This window comes from Saccopteryx leptura, chromosome 7 (assembly GCF_036850995.1).
Source record: "Saccopteryx leptura isolate mSacLep1 chromosome 7, mSacLep1_pri_phased_curated, whole genome shotgun sequence".
Lineage (NCBI taxonomy): Eukaryota > Metazoa > Chordata > Mammalia > Chiroptera > Emballonuridae > Saccopteryx > Saccopteryx leptura.
In genome coordinates this window covers 76,772,673-76,798,165 of record NC_089509.1, presented here as the reverse complement: position 1 = coordinate 76,798,165, position 25,493 = coordinate 76,772,673, and the positions used below count along the sequence as shown (strand labels likewise).

The 25,493-nt window shown below is 39.7% G+C and overlaps 1 protein-coding gene across 4 annotated transcripts in view; it reads right to left on the bottom strand.

Moving 5' to 3' along the window:
* NAB1 (NGFI-A binding protein 1) overlaps positions 1 to 25,015 on the bottom strand; it is a 49,332-nt gene extending 24,317 nt beyond the window's left edge. Inside the window, exons 1-3 of one of the 4 annotated variants that reach the window (XM_066346232.1) lie at positions 24,721 to 25,015; positions 13,164 to 14,001; positions 1,909 to 2,042 (exon numbers count right to left, since the gene is read on the bottom strand). In XM_066346232.1, the coding sequence (XP_066202329.1) occupies positions 1,909 to 2,042; positions 13,164 to 13,982 (953 nt within the window). In that variant the 5' untranslated portion in view covers positions 13,983 to 14,001; positions 24,721 to 25,015. Of the gene's footprint in view, positions 1 to 1,908; positions 2,043 to 13,163; positions 14,002 to 24,107; positions 24,347 to 24,379; positions 24,503 to 24,720 lie in introns of those variants that run through there. The other 3 variants (XM_066346233.1, XM_066346231.1, XM_066346230.1) reach the window with 3 other exon arrangements.
* Positions 25,016 to 25,493: the final 478 nt, after the last annotated feature.

The window sequence follows — 25,493 nt, the reverse complement described above, 5'->3', positions numbered from 1 at the left end:
TGCATTTCCCCTTGACTAGAGATCCCTTTGCTGGGAATCTAGCCCACAGAGGTGCCAACCCACACATGAACTACTACTGCCAATTAAACTATGACGAGCCATTAATTATAAATTACTCCAACATAAAACATGTGAAAAAAGTATATCTCAGAACCAACAAAGTAAGATATAATGTTTTTTGTTGTGGTATTATTTATAATGAAAAAGACTAGAAACAACTCAAGTATCCATCAATAGGGGAGTAGTTAAATGAATCATGGCACATCAATGTAATACTATGCAGCTGTAATAAAATAACTAGAACGATATATATGTAGTAGTATTTATGGCAAGATCTCTAAGACATGTTAAGATAAAGGCAAAATACAGAATGTAGACACATACATGCTACCTACTGTTTTTTTAAAGAAAGGTATAAATGAGAAACTATAGTTATATTTCTTTGCACGGGTACAAACAATGCAAGGCTAATAAACTTTAAAAGCTATCTACACCGAGGAGAGAAACAAGGTAAAATGAGACAGAAACGAGAGCAACTTTTTGTATTACCTATTTACATAGCTTTGTCTTAGAAATTATGTAAAAGTGTTATGTATTTTAAAATATATTTAACTTAAAAAGGAAATAAAAAGGTAAATACTACAAGAAAGAGCTAAAATTTACATAAGCGGTTGCCCCGGGTGCCGTATTGAGAAGGGGGGGTAAAGGGTGGAGCAGGGAACTGCGGAGTGTCACTGTGAGCCTTGTGTACTATATGACTTCTCAAATCATGTACGTGTACTACTCTGAGTCAAGAAGATTATTTAAGTACAGCACTGAGAAGGAAAATTTATATAATGAGTAAAGAAAATGAAAAATCACTAAATCAGCTTTTGATTAGCCAACTCCCCCACCAAAGAAACTTGTAAATAATCCTGTAATATTGCTGTATATTCTTACCCTGTTCATTTAGTCTGCAGTTTTACTTGTCAGTTTGTAAATATGTGAGCTCCTGAGTAGGGTAAAATATGAAGTTGCTATGAGTTATGAAAAATAACATCGATGACAGCAAATGCCTATTAAGTGTTGTTTTCAAACTTGAATTAAGCACATGAATCACCTAGAATGCTTGTGAAAGTCTGAATTTCAGGCTCAGTCACCAGAGATTGTGATATATTAGGGTGCTCAGGATGTGGCTTTTCAACACATGCTCAGTTAGTCTAATTCAAGTGGCCGTCTGCATTTACTCAGAGAAGCAGTGACACACACAAATGACTATGTGCTGGAAATCAGAGTCATGTGGAGCCAAGAGAACAAAATCAGAATGATCTTAGACCTGCAGACAATGCTTAGGGTTCAAGAGAGGAGAAGGTGAAGATTAATATGGTCTGTTTACATTAAATTTTAAAGCCATCACTTTTTTTAAAATTAAATTTTTAAAATTTCAAACACATGTTCTATATCTCACTTGCTAGTTAATTAAAGTATCTTCGAATATTCCCTTAAATACTGGTCAATGAAGTCTTTTTTTATGTATTCAGTTCATCTCATTAGAATGCAAACACCTTGCAAAAGGAACTAATTTGCTTCCTCAGAAGTTCAAATCCATGTAGTTAGTGATGTACAAATAAGTCTAAATCCTGACTACACCCCATCATCATACTCAAAACCAAAGCATCTGCATGAAAGAATGTCTAAAACCCTACCAGAACAATGCTACAGTGCTAGGGAACTATTTTTTAAAAGAAAGATAAAAGAGAATTAAACAAAACAACAACAACAAAAAAACATTTTAGTGATAATGTTTTAAAAAGTCAGTTTAATTTTATAGAACTATAATCACACTTTTCCCAGAAATGCTTATTATACTATTGCCAAGCTCTACTTCTATCAAGCAATGCAAAAGTGCTGCCAATTAGTTAAACTTACTTGGTGGTTCTGTAAGTGTATTTATAGGTGACTTCTCGAGAAATCTGCCTAGCCAGGGCAAAAAGTTCATCTCTTCTTGTCAGGAGGGCGTTATCCTTCACACAGAGCTGAGCAGCTGCTTCATTAACAGTGAGCTGCATACCAAAATAAAATGTTACAAATTATAAGCATTTTTATTTCATCAACATATAAAATATTTTCCTTAAACTATAAAAGTGTCATATCATTATATAATGGAATCGTAATTTATAAAAATCAGGATAGTCCTAATTGCTCCTAATGCCAAATTTCAAACAAAAATCAAGTCATCTACCATCTCTCAGAACTCAAACTAATCAAAATAGTCATCTTAGTTTTATTTATTGATATGCTTTATTTATTTTTGTTTAGCTATGAAAGTTTATGTAAAATAAGCAAAATAAAAATAAACAGTAGAAAATGTTCTGCATCTTATTTTTCTTATGAAAAACCAAGGGATTTGACTATGTGATAATATTTTCCTAACTGAAAAGTGAGTATACATGGCCTGGCAAATTATTTTTCAATGTGAACTGACATGAGAATACCTGAAAAAATAAAAATTATATGATTTTAGTTAAATATTTACCAACTCACTTAGTAAGATTGCAAAAGAGTGCTATAATGGAAAAGCAAGGTCTGAGAGTCACTGAGTCTCTAAAAGTCACCTAATTCTACTTTTTCCTCTAAGAGTTAAATATTGCCAATATAGAGTTGTTAGCTGATCAAACACCCTGTACTGAAGTTTAAAATAGCAAATGTTATTCAAAATTCAAAACCTGCAATTGTTTAATGAATAGAATTTTTTTCACATAATTTTGTCAATTTAAATAGATGTAGGGAACTGCCAAGAGTTATCACGTACCTTTAAAAGACGCACAAAACATACTCATTCAAGGCATGATTGATGGAAAAAGAGAATGGGATCTGATGGCAGACAGACCGAGACGAGTCTCGCTCCATCATTTACCAACTATACAATTTCGGTGTAAAACTCACAGTCTCAATTTTCTCAGTGCCCAACAGGGATATCGCTACCTCAAAAGACTCAAACAAGAAGTAAATGAGGAGAGCCTGACTAGGCGGTGGTGCAGTGGATAGAGCGTCGGACTGGGATGTGGAGGACCCAGGTTCAAGACCCGGAGGTCACCAGTGGACTCATCTGGTTTGAGCAAGGCTCACCAGCTTGGGCCCAAGGTCACTGGCTCGAGCAAGGGGTCACTCAGTCAGCTGTAGACCCCCCCCATTCCCTACCCCTGTCAAGGCACATATGAGAAAGCAATCAATGAACAACTAAGGGGCCGCAACAAAGAATTGATGCTTCTCATCTCTCTCCCTTCCTGTCTTTCTGTCCCTATCTGTCCCTCTCTCTAATTCTCTCTGTCACAAAAAAAAGAAGTAAATGAGGAAATACTCCTAGCACCAAGTTGTTGTTAGTGTTCTTGTTCTTCTTTTATAAGAAATCAGGCATTTACTGTTTCTCCCTATTCAGGCATCCCACTTTATTAACAATAATTTTTCTTAAATTAAAAAAATACAGAAAAGGCCTTGGCCAGCTAGCTCAGTGGTAGAGCGTAGGCCTGGTGTGTGGAAATCCTGGGTTCGATTCCCGGCCAGGGCACATAGGAGAGGTGGCCATCTGCTTCTCCATCCTTCCCCTACTCTTTTCTATCTCTCTTCCCTTCCTGCAGCCAAGGCTCCATTGGAGCAAAGTTGCCGGGGTGCTGATAATGGTTCTACGGCCTCTGCCTCAGGCGCCAAAATGACTCTGGTGGCAATGGAGCAATGCCCTAGATGAGCAGAGCATCTCCCCCTGGTGGGCATGCTGGGTGAATCCCGGTCAGACATATGCAGGAGCCTCTCTGTCTCCCCACTTTTCACTTCAGAAAAATACACACACACAAAAATACAGAGAGGCAAAAGAAGACAAATACAACATGCAATCCTTCCATCCAAACTGACTTACTATTTCAGTGCCTATGTGTCCAATATTTCTCCATGTACATATACATTTATAGTCTCCTTTTTTCACTTATGTATGCTGTATACTTTTATCATGTATTAGAGCAGAGACTTGGCTTGTTTACATCAGCATTTGGCATGGATTATATGATCAATAAATATCTGTGAGAAAAACTTGGGGTAGTTTAATGTCCAGAGTGAAGTTGATTTAAATACTGACTGATAACGTTTTAGAAGTACCAGCTTATACACAACTACAGAAAATAACTTTTCAACATAAACTGAAAACAATGTTCTAGAATTCCTTCCATCATCCCACCAGAAACCAAGAAAAACCAACATAACACATTCTTTGTTTCTGAATTCAGGCTCCACTAAACCAAAAAGGAAGACTGAACTCTCCAGACCCTCAGGGAGCTTTCTGGTAAAAAATTAAGGCTGGAGAAATAACTATAGCTCACCCTAACTTGTAGGAAGAAGCCAATCACCAAACTTCCCCATCAAAAATGCATGTTATGTTAATGTTTTCTAAATTACATGCTCCCAGTCACTAATAATTAAACCAACTATTATATTTTTAAAATGACACAAATACTCCAAAACAGTAGCTGCTCACTGTACCACCATGCTAGTTTTTAAAAAATTCTAAGTTTCTAATTTTGTTAAAAGTATAAAATAAGATAGTCTCCCTAAGTGGTTTACTTACTCCTCCACTTCCTCTTTTCGGGGCCCAAAATAGCAAAATTCCATTCATAGCTTCATGTAAAAAATTTCTCAAAGTTAGCTTTCTATCCTAACTAGACTTAAAAACTCTCTTTATTGGTAGTGAAAATTATAACCTTTAACAATCAAATGATTGCGACTTGAGATTCAGTGTTGTTAGCATATACATACTATGTGAGTTCTATGTGACAGAAAGGCTCAAAAACCACCAAGACTTTCATTCCCAGCACAGGGAGGGCTAGGTATCATGACTGGCCCTTCTCAAAGATAACAATGAAAACTTTTAGGCAAAATAGAGGGGAAAAACATTATCTTAAATACATCAACAATCAACGAACCAACAAAACAGTAAGGACCTATTTAAGTCAAAGTGAATGAAGACAGTAACTCAAAGGAGTACATTAAGGATAATTGCTAAACCAGATGAATCTGAGCTTCAACCATCACACTTCATGGGGCTGGTGAGAACGGAAGGAGAGTGATGAGAGGAAAAGTGAGCGTGGAGGTTAAAGTAGTGAGAAGAAACACCCAGGATCCACCAAAGGTGAGGAGTCTAAGACCTCTTCGCCTCAAAACTGAAATCCCAAAGCACTATACAAACAATGTAAGGCTGACTTAGAAATACACCTGTACCCTCAGGGGCAATGCAAGGGAAATTACCCGTCTTGAGTCTTGTGAGAGAGAACAGAAGATATTTTCTTGGGGTTTCATAACCTTAAATCAGCCCTCATATATTTTCAGCCCTAACTCACACTAGGTAGGCTGAGATTTTATTTTCACAGGGTCCCAGAGTAGTAGTGTGCAGAGGACAGGTGCCTGGTAGAAGCAAAAGCAAAAGCAAATAACCTCTAGGAGATCTATTTCACTGCCTAGGCCTCAAAACATTCCCCCAGTTCAAAAACAAAAAAGGAGAGAGAGTTCATAACATCCAATAAAGCAAAGCATCAAAAATAAAAACCAGCAGAAACAGATTAAATAATCAAAGACTTCATTTAAAGAAATAAAAGAAAATACAACTAGAGTAATACAGTAAAAAAAACCAAAAACCACACCAGCAAAAGGAGAGAAGAAACTGGGCAGATGCAAACAGATTTCAAAAACAGGCAATAGTCAGATAATCACTGACATCTAAGCACAACAAAAAGAACCAAAAGCCAAGGAAATGTTATCTCCAATTACTAAGACAAAATAACTGACAATATCGAATTTAATATCCAGAATAAATATCAATTAAGAATCAGGGCAGAAAAAAAAAAAAAAAAAAAAGAATCAGGGCAAAATAAAGATATTTTCTAGTGAGGTGAGGAAGGACAGAATTTCCCATCAGTACACCATCATTAAGAAAATTCTACACGATGCACTTCAGGCTAAAGGAAACTTATTCCAGATGGTCACTTTGACATATAGAGTTGTAAACACAATACAAATTAACGGAAATAAGTTCAAAATATTAGTAAATATAATAAATGTAAATGAACCAAATATTCTAGATAACAGACACAGAATGTAAGACTGGATTTTTTAAAAATCCAGCTATTGGTATTTATAAGAGATGTATCTAAAACATGGACTAGGAAAGACTGAAAAGTAAAAGGATAGAAAAAAGATCTAAAAAGCTATATATATTACAAACAAAAAGGAAGCATATGTATGTAATTAATATAAAAAATAGGTTTTTAAAACAAAATGCATTATTAAATATTAATAAGGTTTACTGCAGAATACAAAGAGAAATAGACAATTCTACAATCACAGCAGGGGATTTTAACACACAACTGTTACTGATAGAGCAAGTAAAAAAAAAAAGTAAGACTAGAAAATTTGAATAACAGTTAATAAGCTTGTAAAAATAGACACATACAGAACACTCTACCACAACTGCAGAAACACATAAAAAACACTCATTATATACTGAACCATAATTAAAATCTCAACTAATTTTAAAGGGTTGGCAACATGCAAACCATGTTCTCTACCTACAATGCAATTCAGTTAGAAATCAATTAGAAAAAAATAATTAAGGAAAAATATCCTCATATTTGAAGAATGGAAAACACTTCTAAATAATTCATGGGTCAGAAAATAAATTACAAATAGAGAAATAATCAGAATTGAGAAATAATCAGATAAATTCGTATCAAAACTTTTAATAATTTTAATTCAATACATAATGGGACTTTAAAGCCTTAATTGCATAATTAGAAAAGAAGAGCTGGACATTAATAAATTAAGCACCCAACTTAAATTAGAAAATAAACAATAAAATAAACTGTAAGTAAATAGAACAAATACACACACACAGCACAACTAACAATGTCAACTAAGGCTGACCTGCGGTGGCACAGTGGATAAAGCATTGACCTGGAATGCTGAGGTCACCAGTTCAAAACCTCGGGTTAGCCTAGTCAAGGCACATACAAGAAGCAACTACAAACTGATGCTTCCTGTTTGTTCCCCGTTGCCTTTCTCTCGCTCTCCCTTCCTACTCTTTCTTAAATGAATAAATAAAATCTTAAAAAGAAAAAAAATAAACTAAGCCAAAAGTTGTTCCATCAAAAAGATTAGGAGTTGGAAAGCTTTTTTTTTCAGTAAAAGGTCAGATAGAAAATATTTTGGCTCTATATAGGCCAAATAGTATATGTTACAACTACTGAACTCTGACATCACAGCTCAAAAGCGGTCACAGACATAAACAAATAGGTATGGCTGTGTTCCAATGAAAGCGTATCTGCCAAATCAGGAGGTGGGCCCTACTTGGTCACAGGCTCTAGTCTGCAGCTCCCTGAAAAGATTAATAAAACTGACAAAGCTCTGGCAAGATTGATCTGGGGAGGGGGGAGATTTAAATGTACAAATACAGTAATATTAGGACTTAAAGACTACAAACAACTTTATGCCAGTGAGTTTAAAAACTTAGATGAAATGAATACAGTCCTAGAAAAATGTTAACTTACCAAAAGTAACTCACAGAGACTATCCTAAAAGTCCTATAATTCATTTTTTAAAATGATCTAAAGGAAATGGCCAACATTTGTTTTTAAGTATTAGATGCTGAAATCTATCCATTCTCAGCTGAGTGTTCAGAATAAAGCATCGTAACTTACTTACTAATGAATGTGTTCAGGTCTATGGGTTTCCCAGATTCAGCATTCCTTTCCAAATCACAGTTGTTGACTTGGCAACACTCAGCCTTGATTGCTCAACATTACAATGAAAATTGACTTAAACTTGGCATCATCATCCTTGTCTTGATACTGTCCTTAGACTCCAACTCCTGTAGAGGTTCCACTCGGTCTACAACTTACCCATCGACTCTGTCTACATGCCCCTCTGCCCCTTCCTATCTTTGAGTTCCAGAGCTCTTTGGCTGGAAGTTGTTACCCCTGACAGATACTCTATAATGCCAAGTTGTCTACTTACTTATATTTCTGAATATTACAAGGGCCCACATTCTCTATCATCTTGCTATTTTCAACTTGTAGTTTACCGCTCACCATCCACACTGATTTGAGACCGACACACACTGCTTGTTTAGTTTACCACATACTCTGCTAACACATCTTTAGATAGAACACTGCCTTCCTGGACCTCTTTCTAGTCTTGCTTCTGGGTTTGTGCCTTTGCACCAACCCTCCACCAACAATTAGTGTGGTTCTAAGCCTCAGCTCCTCACACTATCTTCATGGTTTTCTTAAAACCAGGCCAAACCTAGCCAGTTCCTAAACCAGCACTGATTCTTTAGCTTATAAAAAAGTATTTTATAACAATAAATCATTCCATAATTGCAAGTTGAACGAAATCTTTTCAGATGTAGATAATCTCTAATTTTCATCCGCCAGTTACTGATGTACAGCTCTGCCTTGAAAGATGAAAAGAACACTGTCCACAGGCTTTAAATGAAAAAAAAAAACAAAAAACCTCTCATAAATACTACCAACAGTGAATTAATAATAAGTCATAAATTTCCTTATTTGGAAACTGAGAATAAACTAGTGACATTTGTTAATCTGAGGAATTTAGAAAAACTAAAAAATCTTTCTCTCCTTTTAGCCTGACCTGTGGTGGCGCAGTGGATAAAGTATTGACCTGGAACGCTGAGGTCACCTGTTCAAAACCCCGGGCTTGCCTGGTCAGGACACATATGGGAGTTGATGCTTCCTGCTCCTCCCTACTCTCCCTCTCTCCTCTTTAAAATGAATAAAATCTTTAAAAAAAAAATCTTTCTCTCATTTTAAATAAGTGAAAAAAATGTGAATTATCATAATACCTAAAAGGTACACTTAGTACTTCATTTCTCTTAATTCTCTCAATATTTCGTAACTTCTACCAAGGTTTTGAATGGTTACTACTTCAAAAAAAAAAAAATCCTGATTTATAAACTTCTATCTGGAATTCTATTATTGGATCAGATTTACAAATTTAAGTTTCAAAAACACAAGCCACATTTTCCAAAGTCCTTACCCCCACATCTCAGCCTACTAGCATTCATTTTTTTTTTTTTCTTTTTTCTTTCTGAAGCTGGAAACGGGGAGAGACAGACTCCCGTATGCGCCCGACCGGGATCCACCCGGCACGCCCACCAGGGGTGGCGCTCTGCCCACCAGGGGGCGATGCTCTGCCCCTCCGGGGCATCGCTCTGCCGCAAGCAGAGCCATTCTAGCGCCTGGGGCAGAGGCCAAGGAGCCATCCCCAGCGCCCGAGCCATCCTTGCTCCAATGGAGCCTTGGCTGCGGGAGGGGAAGAGAGAGACAGAGAGGAAGGGGGGGGTGGAGAAGCAAATGGGCGCTTCTCCTATGTGCCCTGGCCGGGAATCGAACCCAGGTCCCCCGCACGCCAGGCCGACGCTCTACCGCTGAGCCAACCGGCCAGGGCCTACTAGCATTCATTTTAAGTGTTTCCTTATTTTGGGAAAACCACTATGGTTTCGTTACTTAAATACCATCTGTACCTATTTATCCAAAGAAGCAGAGAGCCCCTTAGCAAAAGGCAAGTGTAAAATAATTTTTTAGATTTTTTTAAAAGTAGGTTATAATTAAAAAAAAAAAGTGAAGTTCATTTGGTTTATTAAAGTAATCTCTTTAACATACTTTTCCTTTGATAAAAATACAGGTCTTTTAACTATGTGTTTCATTTGCTATGTTTCAAAATTATAAGCTGAATAAAAAGCATGTAATAAAATTGTCAACATGTTATACCTTTTGTTTTCTATTACTGACAACCATAATAGCCTTTTAGTAGATTCTTTTATTGGTTCATAGGTAGTGAAAGTGTCCAAGTGTAGCTAAATTATAACATTAAGATTAAATGTATTTTCTAGTTCCACTCACAAGCTCTCCTGAATCAGTTATTGTATGGTAACAATAATACATAATAACAATTGCAAAAAAGAATATTCCCAAAATAGATCAAATCACAGATTCACTGTAAGTAATTTTGCTAACCAATTCTCTGATCTTAAGCTCAAGTATACACTCATATCTAAAATAATTTATTTAAAAAGATCAAATCGTAAAATTGCTGGAAACATGATTAACATACAAATATAGCCAGTGAGAACAATATTTTAAAAAGTGAAAAAAATATTCATTTATAATTACATCCCTTTAATATCTTACATATTTATATATCCAATATAAACAACATGCATTTACATGTACATGTATTATAGACATTTAACATATATGTTATTTAACACATATATAATAGAATATAACATGTCATTTAACGTATGCATATATAAATATATACAAAGCATATGACCTAACAAGTAATGTGCACAACCTATATGATTAAAAAATCACTGAGGAATATAAAATATCTAAATAACTAAATGCACACACTGTATGGGAGCGTAAATTTTAGGGAAATCTGATAAATGCATTAAAAATTTTCATTTGGAAGGAGAAATACATAGGATTACCTAAAAAACAGAAGCTGCAAAACAAGGCTATTGAAGGGCTGCCAGACTTGACAGACATCAAACTATATTATTTAGCTAAGTTAAATTAAAATAACTCTATACCGGTGAAGGGTTAGAGAATCATACTACTGGATTCATACAATACATAAAATTAAACTTCCACATGGCAAACCATCTGAAGGTCAAAGGACAAATGAGAATCTGGAAAAATGTTTACAACATAAGACAAAAGGTTAATAGCTTTCAAATATGAAATGTTTTTACCAATCAATTTTTTAAAGGTAAGACAATGTGAACATTAAAACAAAGACTATAAACATAAAACTGATTATCTGTTAAACATGTGAAAAGGTATTTATCACCACTAAGCAAAGTGAATTTGAGCAATGAAAAATTTTCCCTCAAAAAAAAAAAATTTTGCCCTGGCCGGTTGGCTCAGCGGTAGAGCGTCGGCCTAGCGTGCGGAGGACCCGGGTTCGATTCCCGGCCAGGGCACACAAGAGAAGCGCCCATTTGCTTCTCCACCCCTCCGCCGCACTTTCCTCTCTGTCTCTCTCTTCCCCTCCTGCAGCCAAGGCTCCATTGGAGCAAAGATGGCCCGGGCGCTGAGGATGGCTCTGTGGCCTCTGCCTCAGGCGCTAGAGTGGCTCTGGTCGCAACATGGCGACGCCCAGGATGGGCAGAGCATCGCCCCCTGGTGGGCAGAGCTTCGCCCCATGGTGGGCGTGCCGGGTGGATCCCGGTCGGGCGCATGCGGGAGTCTGTCTGACTGTCTCTCCCTGTTTCCAGCTTCAGAAAAATGAAAAAAAAAAAAAAAATTTTCCCTCTACTAAACTGGCAAAGATGAAAAAGAATAATAAATAGTCAATAATAGTGTAGTAACTATGCATGGTATCAGGTAGACACTGGAAATATTGGGAGGAACACTTTGTAAAGCATATGATCATCTATTATGCTTTACACATGGAACTAATACAAAATAATACCAAATGTAAACTCTAACTAAATTTTTTTTTAAATTAAAACAAGAACGGTAAACACATTATTTGCAAAAGTATGGAGAAATGGGCATTCATATAAGAACAGTGGAAATGTAAACTGCTGCAGTTTTTAGAAGGCAAATCAGCAGCATCTACTAAACTTTTAAATCTACATAGTCTTTGATCTCATAATTTTACATGTTGGAATCTATTCTATAGTAAAACATGCAAAAATCTGTAAAGGTGCATGTGTATAACGTTCCGGAACCACCGTAGCTAATATAAAAAAAATGGACACAACCTAAATGGTATCAAAAATTGAATGGTTAAGATAAATAATGGACTACAGTAAAATGTAAACCATAAATAAGGTAGCTCTATGTGTACTGACTTAAAAAATAGCTAATAGTATATTACCATGTAACAGTACTGTGAGTGTACTACTAAGTTTTCAAAAGAAAGGAATTTGGAGAACTCAGCAAAATATATATGACCCCCATGTTTGTCTATGTAAAGAAAAGTATCTGAAAATTCACAGATTCAATCACTTTATATTCTTCTGCAATAACTGAATGCTTCTGCAATAAGTATACTGTATATTCCTTTTTGGTGTTAAAGCACAAGTCTGAGGGTAAGATCTCATGTTTCTAACATGAAATTTTGCATCCAACTGAACATTTTTTCAAAGAGGGCTTATTTATTTTTTCTAAAGGCTATATGGCTAATAGAAATTAAGCTATAAAATATCCTTTTACAGTTTTAAAATGCATTTATTTTCCAAGCATTTGTTGGGTATGTTAGGCTCTGAGGATATAAAAATGAATGAGACATTTATCTTGGCCTGGAAGAAATCCAAATATACTGAGGGGGACCGACCAGTATACAAATAAGTACAATAAGGTATTGAAGTTGTATAAGTAGAGATAGAAATGGAAAGAAATAAAAAAGTCCTTCTAATTGAGGGACAACACATCAGAAAAGAGATAAGGTTATGCTGGAGCTAAATCTTAAAGATGTGTTGGCCACATGGACAAAAAAGAGTAAGTGCAAATGAGATATATATGCATTTTTACACTTAAGAAGAATATTTCTGGATAGAGTGCTATGAAGGTAAAACAAAGAATTTTAATGCCAAAAACGTCAAACCAAAACAACATAAATCCAAATAAATAAAACCAAAGTTATCATAATTCTTCCAAAATTTATCTAATATAACCTTGCATTCTCTGCTACCTAAAAATTATTTTTAAGTTCTGGTTCTTTCTATAAATTATTTTTTTCTAAAATAATGTCTACAAAATGTTTTTTAAATAAATGGTTATATTTAAAATCCTATTTGATCCCTTAATTAAAAAACAAACTGCCCTGTAATTGCAAAGACCTTATACTTTCACTGTTTTAAAAGTCTGACATTTTTTAAATCATCCTACAATGTAGTTTCAAAGTATAATGTGTTTGAGTTCAACATAAAACTACCCTAACAATAAAAATGGTCTATTTTCATAAAAGACTTCTATTTTGCTAAGACCTAAATGTTTTCAATACCTCTCTCTTTCAGGTAAATTACCTCCTCAGATGCAAACTATTACCAAACTTTACTCTAAGGAACACAACATGCCCCATCCAGACAGAGAAAAAAGTGGGTTTTTTACCTCATGAAGCGTGAGATGCTTCCCATCCTTCCTCTTCGAGTCAAACCTGCCATATATTGCACTGTATTTTCGAATTTCTTCCTCTTTGTGTGGGTCATCATCGCTCATCTCAAAGATGTGACCGATCATTTTGGCCAACTTCTTGTTGGTTTTCAGCAGCTCTTTCGCTTCGTTCAAGTCACTTTTCGGCAGCGTGGAGGCCATTCGCTCCACACACTCGGCTACCGAGAGCGCAGCGGCAGCATCCAGAGCCTCGCTGCTTTCCTTTGGCGAGGCTGGGGAGCCGAGGTCCGCTGGGGAGAGGCTGTGCTCGCTCTCGGTGGCATGGTGGCCTTGCCAGAGTCTGGACTCACCAAGACCTTGCAGTGCCAGGCTCCCCACCACATCGGATTTCCCCTGTCCCAAGCTCTGCACACAGGTGATGGCCGCACACTTGGGGACTTTGACATGAGGTTCCCGGGCACTGCTATTCCTTTCATAACTGTTACAGGATATTCCCAGCCACGTTGGTGACCCCTCTGGCAATTTATAGATGGGTATGCTACTAACAGGCAGGGAAGTCAGCGGCTGATTGAAAAGGCCAGGGTTTGTAACCCAGTCTCTCAAAGCCTTCTGCAGCCTCCTAACATGGAGGGGCTTGCTAGCCATGCCCACAAGGGCCATGATTTCCAAGAATTCCTCTTCTCCAGCTTCACAGAGTTGCTGGACATCATCACCACCTTGTTGGATAAAGGCATCAAAATAAGAAAGCAGATTGGCTTTTTGTAATATTCTGTACAGTTGCAACTCCCCCAGGGTCCTGGGTAAGGCCGCAGCCATTACTGTAGATGTGCTTAACCTGTAAAGAGAAGAGAGGAAATATTCATCACATGTACCCCAAACTTTTTTTTTGTATTTTTCTGAAGTTGGAAACGGGGAGGCAGTCAGACAGAGTCCCGCATGCGCCCGACCAGGATCCACCCAGCATGCCTACTAGGGGGCGATGCTCTGCCCATCTGGGGCATCGCTCTATTGCAATCAGAGCCACTCTAGCACCTGAGGCAGAGGCCATAGAGCCATCCTCAGCGCCCGGGCCAACTTTGCTCCAATGGAGCCTTGGCTGTGGGAGGGGAAGAGAGAGCAGAGAGGAAGGAGGGGTGGAGAAGCAGATGGGCGCTTATCCTGTGTGCCCTGGCCAGGAATTGAACCTGGGACTCCTGCATGCCAGGCTGACGCTCTACCACTGAGCAAACCGGCCAGGGCCTGCCCCAAACTTTTTAAACCTAGTATTTGTTAGACACTACAGGATTTAAGAATGCAGCATGAGAAGAACAAAAATGAGAAACATTAGTATAGCAACTAACTGTTCAGGAATCATGCTCTGCATGTAAGTTATCTCATTGTACTCATCTAACAATCCTAGTGATCACTAGAACTGTTTCTACTTTAAAGAGAAAAATATAAAGACTCAAAGATAGTAAGTGCCTGACCAGTCAGTGGCGCAGTGGATAGAGCGTCAGACTGGGACACAGAGGACTAAGGTTCAAAACCCCAAGCCCACTGGCTTGAGAGTGGACTCACCACCTTGAGCACAGGGTCACTGGGTTGAGCCCAAAGGTCGCTAGCTTGAAGCCCAAGGTCACTGGCTTGTGCCCAAGGTCCTTGGCTTGAGCAAGGGGTCATTCGCTCTGCTATAGTTCCCTGGTCAAGGTACATATGAGAAAGCAATCAATGAACAACTAAGGAGTCCAAGGAACCACAACAAAGAATTGATGCTTCTCATATCTCTCTCCCTTCCTGTCTGTTTATCCCTATCTGTTCCTCTCTCTGTCTCTCTCTGTCACACACACACACACAAAATATATATAAAGTAGTTTGTGTGAGATCTCTCTCACAAGTAGTTAAGCAGAAGTTCAGGGACATAACCCAAGGCTCACAGGGCTCTCTATCCCATATTTCTAACTGCATTTGCTGCTTCCGTGGTTCATGGACATGAAGTAAGAGATAATCAAGACAGAAGGAGGTAAGAACTATATTATTCTACCATTTGCTGAATACTTATTTTGCGCTAGACAATATGATATTACATTATGTCTCATCCTCACCACAGCCCTGCAAGATAGGTACAGTTATTCCCATGTTGTCAAGAAAAAAATAGCAACATGAGCCTGGCGGGTGGAGAAGGATAGCTTTCAGTATGAAGGTGAGAAGACAGAAGGTAATATATCAGGAACCGAGAAAAAGAGAGGCAGGAAAAATTCAAACAAATAAATGACAAGACTTGGTGATCATTTAGGTAATAAAAGATGAAGGAGAAAAAACGGTTCCCATTTTTGACACTTTCCATGGTTCCAGGAAGGAAAAAGTAACAGATGCCTGTGGGATTACACATGTGAGATCCAGAACTGTTAAAGGCATTGGGGACACAGACAAATCAGGATGAGATTCCCTTTTGAACACATTGCACTTTATGGCACAGGACTGGAGTCTAAGTGAGTGTAAGGGGAGAGAGGATGAAACCAGGGAGGATGAGAGAGCCCCCCAAAGAAGCAACAGAGAGCCTAAGATAGACCCACAGAAGAAACAAATTTTAGAGCCTAAGCCAGACACAGAAGCCTACCTTTAAAGAAAAAGAACAAGACCCAGCAAAGTACTTCTTGACCTCCCGGCAGCCTTTAAAAGTTATTCACAGTTGCTTGGAGACCTCCCACATACAAAGGAGTTGGCCAGGCACTTTCATTTAAGAGAAAAAACCTTGTAATAATGCACCCTCTTAGGATTAAAAGGACCTGTAGCCCTCTATGGAGAAAATTACAGAAGGTCGAAGAAAAAAAACACACATCAGAGGAAAATGGAAGCTCCGCTCTCAATTCAAAATAGTATGGGGCAATCATTGACTGGGGGATAGAATATTAGGAACATCCCTGAAGGCCAGGAGACCAAATCTGGGACCTCAGCTTTATGCCATCAATCAGAATGCTGCATACAGTTCTAGTCTTCATCTTCCAATCCAAAGAGAATGCATCTCCCTACCACCCTAAGGACTGACTTGTGGGAAGCCCCATCTCCCGGAACCTCTGTTGTCATCCACGATTTGCTTTGATCAACTAGTGACCGCCTCAAACTTTAAGGCTTTTTATTTTATAAGAGTATTGCCAGGTGAACTGATGACTTTCTGGGAGACATAAAATACACTGAACTGGAGTCCAGTAGAGTCTATGAACAGCCAGGAAATCACTTGGTGTGCTTTTGAAAATACAATTTTCCAGGTTTCTGAGTTATGTCTTCTCATGAAACTCCCAGGATTTGACAAATTTGGCAAACTACACTAGAAGGTCTCTATTTAGTATACCCGCTGGGCCCCTCAAACTCCTGTATGTTGTGATCATCTCTAAGTTAAGGTCATTTTCATGATCGTGCCGCCTCCGTCCTCTGGACAACATTCTTCCATCTCCTAAATCACCCACAGGATGAACCACGTGTCCTCCCCTCCAGGGGTGCCTCTCCAGGGAGCGAGTCTCTCTCCCAGCTGGAAACCAACCCACAAAAACACAAATGTCAGGAGTTACAGACACAAGTTAAATTGGGTGTTTTTTTTACCATAAAACCCAAAAGAAAGGCTATTAGAAAGTATCTAAGGTACAAGAAAAGAAACGTCCTTTCTCATCATACACGTACTGCAATAAGCTCCACAGGCTATCAACTCAAGAGCATACAGCCTAACCAGGCAGTGGTGCAGTGCTCACAACAACCGACTGGGACACAGACGACCCAGGTTCGAAACCCCGAGGTTGCCAGCTTGAGTGCGAGCTCATCTGGTTTGAGCAAAGCTCACCAGCTTGAGCCAAGGTCACTGGCTTGAGCAAGGGGTCACTCTGTCTGCTGTAGCCACCCCCCCCCCCCGCAAGGCACATATGAGAAAGCAATCAATGAACAACTAAGGTGTTGCAATGAAAAATTGATGCTTCTCATCTCTCTTCCTTCCTGTCTGTCCCTATCTGTCTGTCTCTCTCTGTCTCTGTCACAAAAAAAGGAGCATACAAAAAAATACATTTACACACCTATGTGCATGCACACATGCACAAAATCTTTTTATAAGAGGATAAGAGGGCTATAACTTGGCAAGGTTTATGATATCATCAATTATATCTTCATATGTACTCCCTCAAATTATGAAATAGAGAAAACTGAGAAAATCTAGAATAGTTTTAGAATCTTTTTATGAGCAATAAGAAAAAAAAACCATATATATATACACGTTAGACAAATTTTTAAAAGGAAACAAAAAAAAAAACTAAAGATCCAAACTTAGGTTTTATTGTAAGACAATGATTTTACAAAATAATTGATTTTCATTTTTTCCTTTCATTTTTCTTTTTTATTGAATTATTGGGGTAACACTGGCTAATAAAATTACACAGGTTTCAGGAGTGCAATTCTACAACACATCATCTGTACATTGTATTGTGTGTTCAACACCCCAAGACAAGTCTCCATCCATCACCATTTATACCCCCATACCTGCCCCCTACTGGCAATTACCACACTGCAACTGTTTACCCTTTCTCGTCTTTAACCATAAATAAAGGAAATTCCCTAGTTCCTAAGATAAAATGCTCATGTCCAGGTGAGCATAGTAGTCACGATTATAATCTCTCTCTAAGGACTGACAGGACCAAGTGTAATTTCCAAAGATACCAAACGAAAGATAACCAAGTGAACTGTCGAGTCCCAGGGGGCCTTCCGACGGCCCACACTCACTGCTGGGAAAGGAGCCTTCTCCCTATGCTTCCGCATTAGGAGAATGTTTCAGTCTCCTACAAAAGCACGTGGTGATCATTTAAACACCACTTCATACATTAATTTTATTTAATTTAAAATAAAATTTTTATGAGATGAGATTTTCTGTTTTTACAAACTCTATTCATGCTTCAACATGAAGGTCAAATAAATCAGAGAAAGCTTCCAGCTGCACCTCTCCAACCTGAAGTAAATATAAAGGAATCCTAACACATCATACACAGGTGGCCAGTACAGTAAATCTACTCAGCTGTTCCGTGACTCCATGTGTATCACTGAGCATACATTTATCACAGTGCTTATGTGTCTGTTTCCTTGTCTGTCTCCTCCCTCTTATGTAATTCTCCGCGAAGGACCATCTTTCCTCTGTATCCTCGGGACTGGCTCAGTAACTGGCAAAGTTGAATGAGTGAAAAATGAGGAAGAAAATGTACTATGGGGTTTGGAGAAGGGAGAGGACACCTGTAGCTGGGGGTGTGGGAGAGGCTTTTTGAATAAGGCCCTGGAAATGTGAGGGAATGAGGAGGTCTGGCATGGGGTCAGAGAAGCAGGAGGCACATCTGAGGAATGTCCACACAGTGTATCTGGTCAGTAGGAGCAGAGGGGCGTGGCAGGGACCAGAGAGAGCTGGGAAGGTAGGTGTGTGTCTGGGATGCCTATGCGAGCAGTTTGAATTTCTTTCTCTACCCAAAGGGGAAATCTGCACAGGTGAGTCAAGAGTCGCACCCCTACTTTAGGAAATTAAAGTTGGCAATGCCATATGGGATGTATTTATTTTAAACTTTTTATTTATTGATTTTAGTGAGAGAGGAAGGGGGGAGGGAGGGAGGGAGACAGACAGACAGACAGACAGACAGGAACATCAAGCTGTTCCTGTGTGTGCCTGACCAGGGATCAAATGGGCAACCTCTGTGCTTCCGGATGATACTCCAACCAACCAAGCTATCTGGCCAGGGCAGTTACACTTTAAATGAATTTGTTTGTTTTTTGTTTGTTTGTTTATTTAGAGGCAGAGAGACAGGAACATCCAGCTGCTCTTGTCTGTACCCTGACCAGGAATCTAACCAGCAACTTTTGTGCTCATGGATGAGGCTCCAACCAACTAAGCTATCCAGCCAAGGCTTAATTTTTATTGATTTTTTTTTAGTTTATATTTTATTAAGTCATAAAGTATTTATTTACTTTTCATTTGAAAAATGGACATGTCTGAGAGGCATCTTCCATAACCAGTGCTTGGTGTGTATGTGGATTTGAGAATATTTTGCAGTACCTCATGGCCCTGACCCGTGAACCACTGATCCAAGCTACACTTAGCAATTTGGAGGTTAGTCTGCTGCTCGAGGTGATAACTGAAACTTGGGAGTGGATGTGATCATCAAGGGAGAATATAGAAAAACAATAACAAAGAGTTCTAATTTAAAGCTTTGGAACTCAAGTTTTGCAAAGAACTGCCAAAGGAAGACAACAAAGTTTAGGTAAGAAGCCTTTCAATATCTGATGTCAAGCTGCAGAGAGGTTAAAGAGATGCCAGAGATAACTCAGTAGCTATTTCCAGAGTTTTGAGAGCCACGCTGCAGGCTGAAGCTTGGAAGAGAGGCAGGATTGAAGGAACAGTTCTTTTCACTATTGACCACTAAGGACCTCTGTCCTACCCTAAATGCCCACATCCCAGCTTGGAGAATGTCAGCCAAGTTTTGTTTCCCACAGCCATATTAGGGGCTGCCTTGTGGTTCAAGAACTAAGCAGGAGTTATTGTTAGGTTATAAGCTCCCTGAGGGTAGGAACTAGGTCTCATTCATCTTTTATCCCCCTTTATTCCTAGCATGGTGTTCAACAACATCTCTATAGTGGCTGCTCTCATATTAAACGCAACGTTCAAGTCAGAATCTGATTAGCCACCTCCTTTCAGATTCCAAAGGGGATGCCTTCCTGTCCCAGTGAATTACCAACCTAATAACAGCATACCCTGCAACTTTACCTACAATCCTCTTCCTTCTCTCATTCTTTATACCAGTGGTCCCCAACCTTTTTGGGGCCATGGACCGGTTTAATGTCAGAAAATATTTATATTTTCACGGACCGGCCTTTACGGTGGGAACGGATAAATGTATCACGTGACCGAGACAAGCATCAAGAGTGAGTCTTAAGACGGATGTAACAGAGGGAATCTGGTCATTTTTTAAAAACAAAACATCGTTCAGACTTAAATAGAAATAAAACGGAAATAACGTAAGTTATTTATTCTTTCTCTGCGGACCGGTACCAAATGGCCCACGGACTGGTACCGGTCCACGGCCCAGGGGTTGGGGACCACTGCTTTATACGTCCTCTTTCTTATAAAGCTATATGGTGAGTTCCCAGAACATAGGTATTTTCCCAAGAGATCAAAGGATGCTCTCCCAAACATAGGAACTACGCGTGCTTAGTGTTATGTATAAATCATGTGTTAGTCCAGCCCCAACCAGTATTTTAAGAAGCCAATTTTAGTCATGAAAGATCCTAGGTCTTTTTCCTTAGTGTTCGTATAAATTAAAATGCAGTATAAGCTATCCCCAAATAATATCAATCTTATAAATCATTATATTCAAGTGGATTCATAATCACTACTCCTAAATCCTCATGATAGAGGAAATACATATATATATATATTTTATATAGATTTCATATCTGTATCTATACACACACATATACATACACAAATAACATGTGTATACACACACTTTTATAAAACCTATCGCTTCCCAGAGACACTCTGCCACGAGTAGGGAGAAATCAGAATCCCAGGAAGATCTGGCTTACTTATGCAGAGAACTATAAATTCCTTCCTCCCAACCCAGCCTGAAAATTTTACTTAAAAACTATCGAGATTAACAGCAACCTCTTACAGACTTATAAAAAATGTAAAAAAAAAAAAAAATCTTGGGAAGAGTTAGCTTATGAGTCATTTACAGATTAAGGTGAATTAGTTCCACCAAACTGTTTTCCCCGTCACATCTCGATGAGATCGGGTGCACACTAACAGAGTGGAAGACAGGGACGGGAAACGGCAAGGAGGGAACGGGAGAGTGAGGGCAGATACTACCTTTCAAGCCCCTGAAGTACCACCAAGTCTGGGAGAGGGCGGACGGAAGGCCTGGGGAGAAGGGAGCAATGGGCACACTTAAAGGCTGAAACTGAAAAGGCTCATTATGAAAAGAATTTGGCTTAAGGAAGGATGAGCCTTAGGCCCAGGAAATGAATTCTTCTCACTTCTACCCTAGTCCTAGAGCTCAAGCTAAAATAATGAAATGCAGTTTAGTTACATTATGGATGATTTAAGATTGCGACACTGGCCCAGGTTCCTGGCTGGTAAACTGCGGCTCGCAAGCCACACGAGGCTCTTTGGACCCTCGAGTGTGGCTCTTCCACAAAATACCACGGGCTAGTTCGATAAGGAATGTACCTACCTATATAGTTTAAATTTTAAAAATTTGGCTCTCAAAAGAAATTTCAATCACTGTACTGTTGATGTTTGGCTCTGCTGACTAATGAGTTTGCCGACCTGGCACCTAGGTAGTCAACCCCTGTGTACATGTTTCAAGTACCAAACAATTTACCCAGGGGCATGTTAGTAAGTATTCAGTGACATATTTTAAATCAAGATATTTTTGGATCTTATTACTGTCATATCTATGAATTAAACATTAGTTTCTAATGAATTAATGGCAATTTGAAAAACTCATAATGTTTTTCTCTATTGATTCTTATCTGAATTTTGAATGATGCTGGAAAAAAATTCTTACAGACTCCTTGAAATTTTAATGAAAGTTCAAGTTTAAATTTATCAAAATAAGAAAAAAGTAAACTAGATTTATTTTGCACTTAATAACTACATTAACTTAACTACAATACCATTGGTAAATACCAGTACAAATAATATGGCTGGAAATTCTTCAACCAAGAAGTCATTCATCAAACATTAAACGCCCTCTGATCATGTAGTAAGCACACTGTATACAATATATATCTTATCTTTTCCAAAAATTTCTCCTTAAAAATGATAAAATTAACATACTGTTTAAATTAATATGCAAGGCCCCTAAATACAATGTATTGAGAAATGACAAACTATTTGAGAGCTTAATGGTATGTTTTAGCTGTAAGAAATCTGACAAGATGAGGATTACTACAGTTCTTCCCCAATATAATTTTTCTAATTTCCCACTTGTTCCATCATTAAGTTTAAGAGTGTATTCTATTGTACTAGTTATTGAACATGTCAGATCAGAAAGGAAATTTGCACTTAATATAGTAATTCTTCACTCTACTAAAACGAAATGAAAGAAGCAGGTAAAATGAAGTCCAAAGCAATGGGGCTAGCAAGCTTATATTATGCTTGAGTGGGTATTATTTATTCCTTAATATCATTTTCAAGAAACATAACAAAATATATTACAGTTCTGTGGTATCCAGAATACAGCTTCACATTTAAAGGTAATTTTTAGAGAGCTTTCATTTTCAATAATGCACATGAATAGCACAAACAAAAACAACTGGATTTATTAATGGAATAGATATGGCCTTAATCTTAGGGCAGAGTCTAGGTCAACAAACACAAAAACCCGACCTACTTCCATCCAACCATCTTTTGCTTTAAATATTTAAAATTCATGCAATAAATTCTTTAAAGGTCTCCCCCATTTTGTAATATATGTAATTTCTTCATTCAAAGAATCCATAGTGCAAACCCCCAAAATCCTTAATAGCAAACTAATATCTTAAAGTAGGATTAAAAGAAAATATCTAATGCTTTAACTGATTCTCTAAACAAGAATTAAAATCTATTAACTTTCCTATATACAGCAAAAGAAGTTATTTACTACTCACACACACAAAAAATTTAAATTAACTTAGCTGAGATTATTCAATTTTACCAATTCTGAAATAAGACAAGATATAAAGTATTTATTAAATATAGAAAGTTATTTATTAGATATAGAAGCTCATTACATTTCCTTATATCAGCTACTGTATTCCTAAGGCTTTCTTCATTTTAATCAGAAGACAGAATGAAATAAAATAAAAATCTACAGTACCTCAACGTTTTTATTCTTTTATTACTGATATTCACATATAACAGGAAATCACCAGAGCCAAGGAAAAATTTTTTCTAGTACCAAGATGGCATATTAACTTTTTGTGCACGGTGCTAGAATAAAATGGAAACAAGAAACCTTCTGATGGTTCCTTGAAATTATTTTCTTTCAAGATCTAATTCTCCAATATCTAATTCCCAAATAGGAATAAGGAAGGCTGACCTTGCCAGATAAATCTATAAATTCTCATGAGAACCCTTACATGCACGTTAACCTGTAAGGACACGTAATTTTTAAAAATGAAAAGACAATATTAAATGTCTTAAATAATACCAAAAAAATGGAGGGAAAAGGATACCGGAGACCTAAGAGCCACTTTACTGGCACTTAGATTAGAAACAGCTCTTTTAAGTCTTCAGGAAGACATTAGCCTCCACCCAAAATAGATACAGTAAATCCTATGCATCTTCTCCCAGTATTTCTCCTTAAAACTCACACTCAAATTATGGCATGTCATAATTTGCTGTTTTACAGGGAGAAATTTTCAAAAAAGTGAAACTCTAAGAAGGTAAATCACTTCGTGCACACTTTTCTAACAACACAGCCTAGCATTTCCTACGTGACTAATCTATTTTAAATTCCATTCCTCTGTTCCTATGCAATCTAACATAACCTATTAAAACTGCCAAAATATTTTTAAACAAGATCAGAAATTTTCCCTTTCAGCTTCTGATCTTTGCACTCCTTAAGTTTTGCAAGTTTGCAGACACATCACTGGCAAACCAACTGGTAGTGAGTGGCAGGTGAACTCTTTCGGATGAAAATTTAAATTGACAGCAACCTCCAAATTTTGTATGCTTCCACGATCTCACAGAGTGAGAGAGAAGTATATGCTAGTCAAGGATTCCTCCAGATCACCAGCTGCAGATCCTACAAATGATTATTCCTACTCAATTATTCTTTTCCCCAAAATCGTATTTAGGCTTACTGCAAGCGTAGTTTCATATCCTTAAGCCTTGTAAACCCTGAGGTTGCAGACCATAAACATTTGATAGCACCTACAATGTTTTCCATGAATAAGGTCACACACCTCTGCATCCAAGGCTTGTGTGTTCCACGTGTGTTTGCAAATTCCACACTCAGCCTTAGCGAGCACAATGAGTCTCTCGCTTCCCTGTACCTCGGTGCCGAGTTTCTGCAAGCCCCTTCCATGCAAAACTCTCCTTCCGCTTTTAAAAACTACCTTCGGAGGGTGAGGATACCCAGAACGAAAATTAAGACTGTAAGCACACCACTTTTATAAAGTAAACAAACAAACAAAAAGATTCCGCCTTAGTGGAAGGTAGGCGCGCGCGCACCTACCACGCAACCCCACCATTGCTCCGCGCGCGGCGCGACCACCCCAGGCGGGCTGGAAGGGACTCGGCACCCCCGGCTTTCTCGGAGGGGAGCCTCACGAGTCAGGCCCGCAGCCTCGCTCGTCGTCTCCCCGCGGTCCCTGCGCACCGAACTGCTCCGGGATTCGCCCACAGAGCCCGCCGACGCCCCTCCTCCTGGCGGCGGCTGCGCGGGGCCCACTGCCCTGGACGCTCGCCTTCCCCACCCCCCAGCGCTCGCGCGGCGCCTCCGCCGCCCCAAGTGCGCCCGGGGCTGCACGAGCGCAAACGCGTCCGGCAGTGGGCGGACGGCGAGTTGGTACGTACTCGGCCAGCGGTGTTGGCGCGCTCTCCCCCGAAGGCTGCTCAGCCCCGATTCCGAAGTGGCGGCCCCCGGCTCTCCCTCCACAGACTGCTGCGGCGGCCAGGACGCCCCCGCTCCCATCGAGGGGGAAAGGGAAAGTGGTGGGCGCGCTCTCCAGCTCCCCCCTCCCAGCTCCGACCCGCCGCTCCTCTCCGCCCGTCTGCCCCGACGGCGCTCGCTCGGCCGCGGCGGCGGCTGCGGCTCCTCCGGGCTCGGGCGCGAGGCGGCGGCGGCGGCGGGAGCGCCTCCCCCGCCGCGCCCTCCCTCCTCCTCCTCCTCCCCCCCCTCCCTCCTCCTCCTCCCTCCCCTCCCCTCCCCTCCCCTCCCCTCCCCTGCACGCTGCACCCTCCCCGCCCCCTCCCCCACCCGCCTCCGCCACCTCCACCCCCGGCGCGCTGTCACATTGGGAGATTCCGCTCTTGCTACATTCGCCGCTCCGGCTCCCGCCCACGCGCGGCCGAGTGACGCAGATCCCGGCGTGGGCCGCCGCGGAGCGGGGGTGGCGGCCGCCGGGGCCGGGCACGGCCTCTTCCCGCCGCCCCCTCCGCGGAATCCGGAGGTCGGCCCATTCACACGGCAGCTGGGAGGAACCATGTGGGCGCCCAGGAGGGGGCGGCTCCCGCGAGTGGGGCTCCGGGCTAGAGGAGGGGGCGGGAAGGAGGAAAACGGGAGCGGTGGGAGGGAGGGGACTCCGCCTCGGGCCTGCTTGACTGCTGCCGAGTGAACCCGGCAGGTT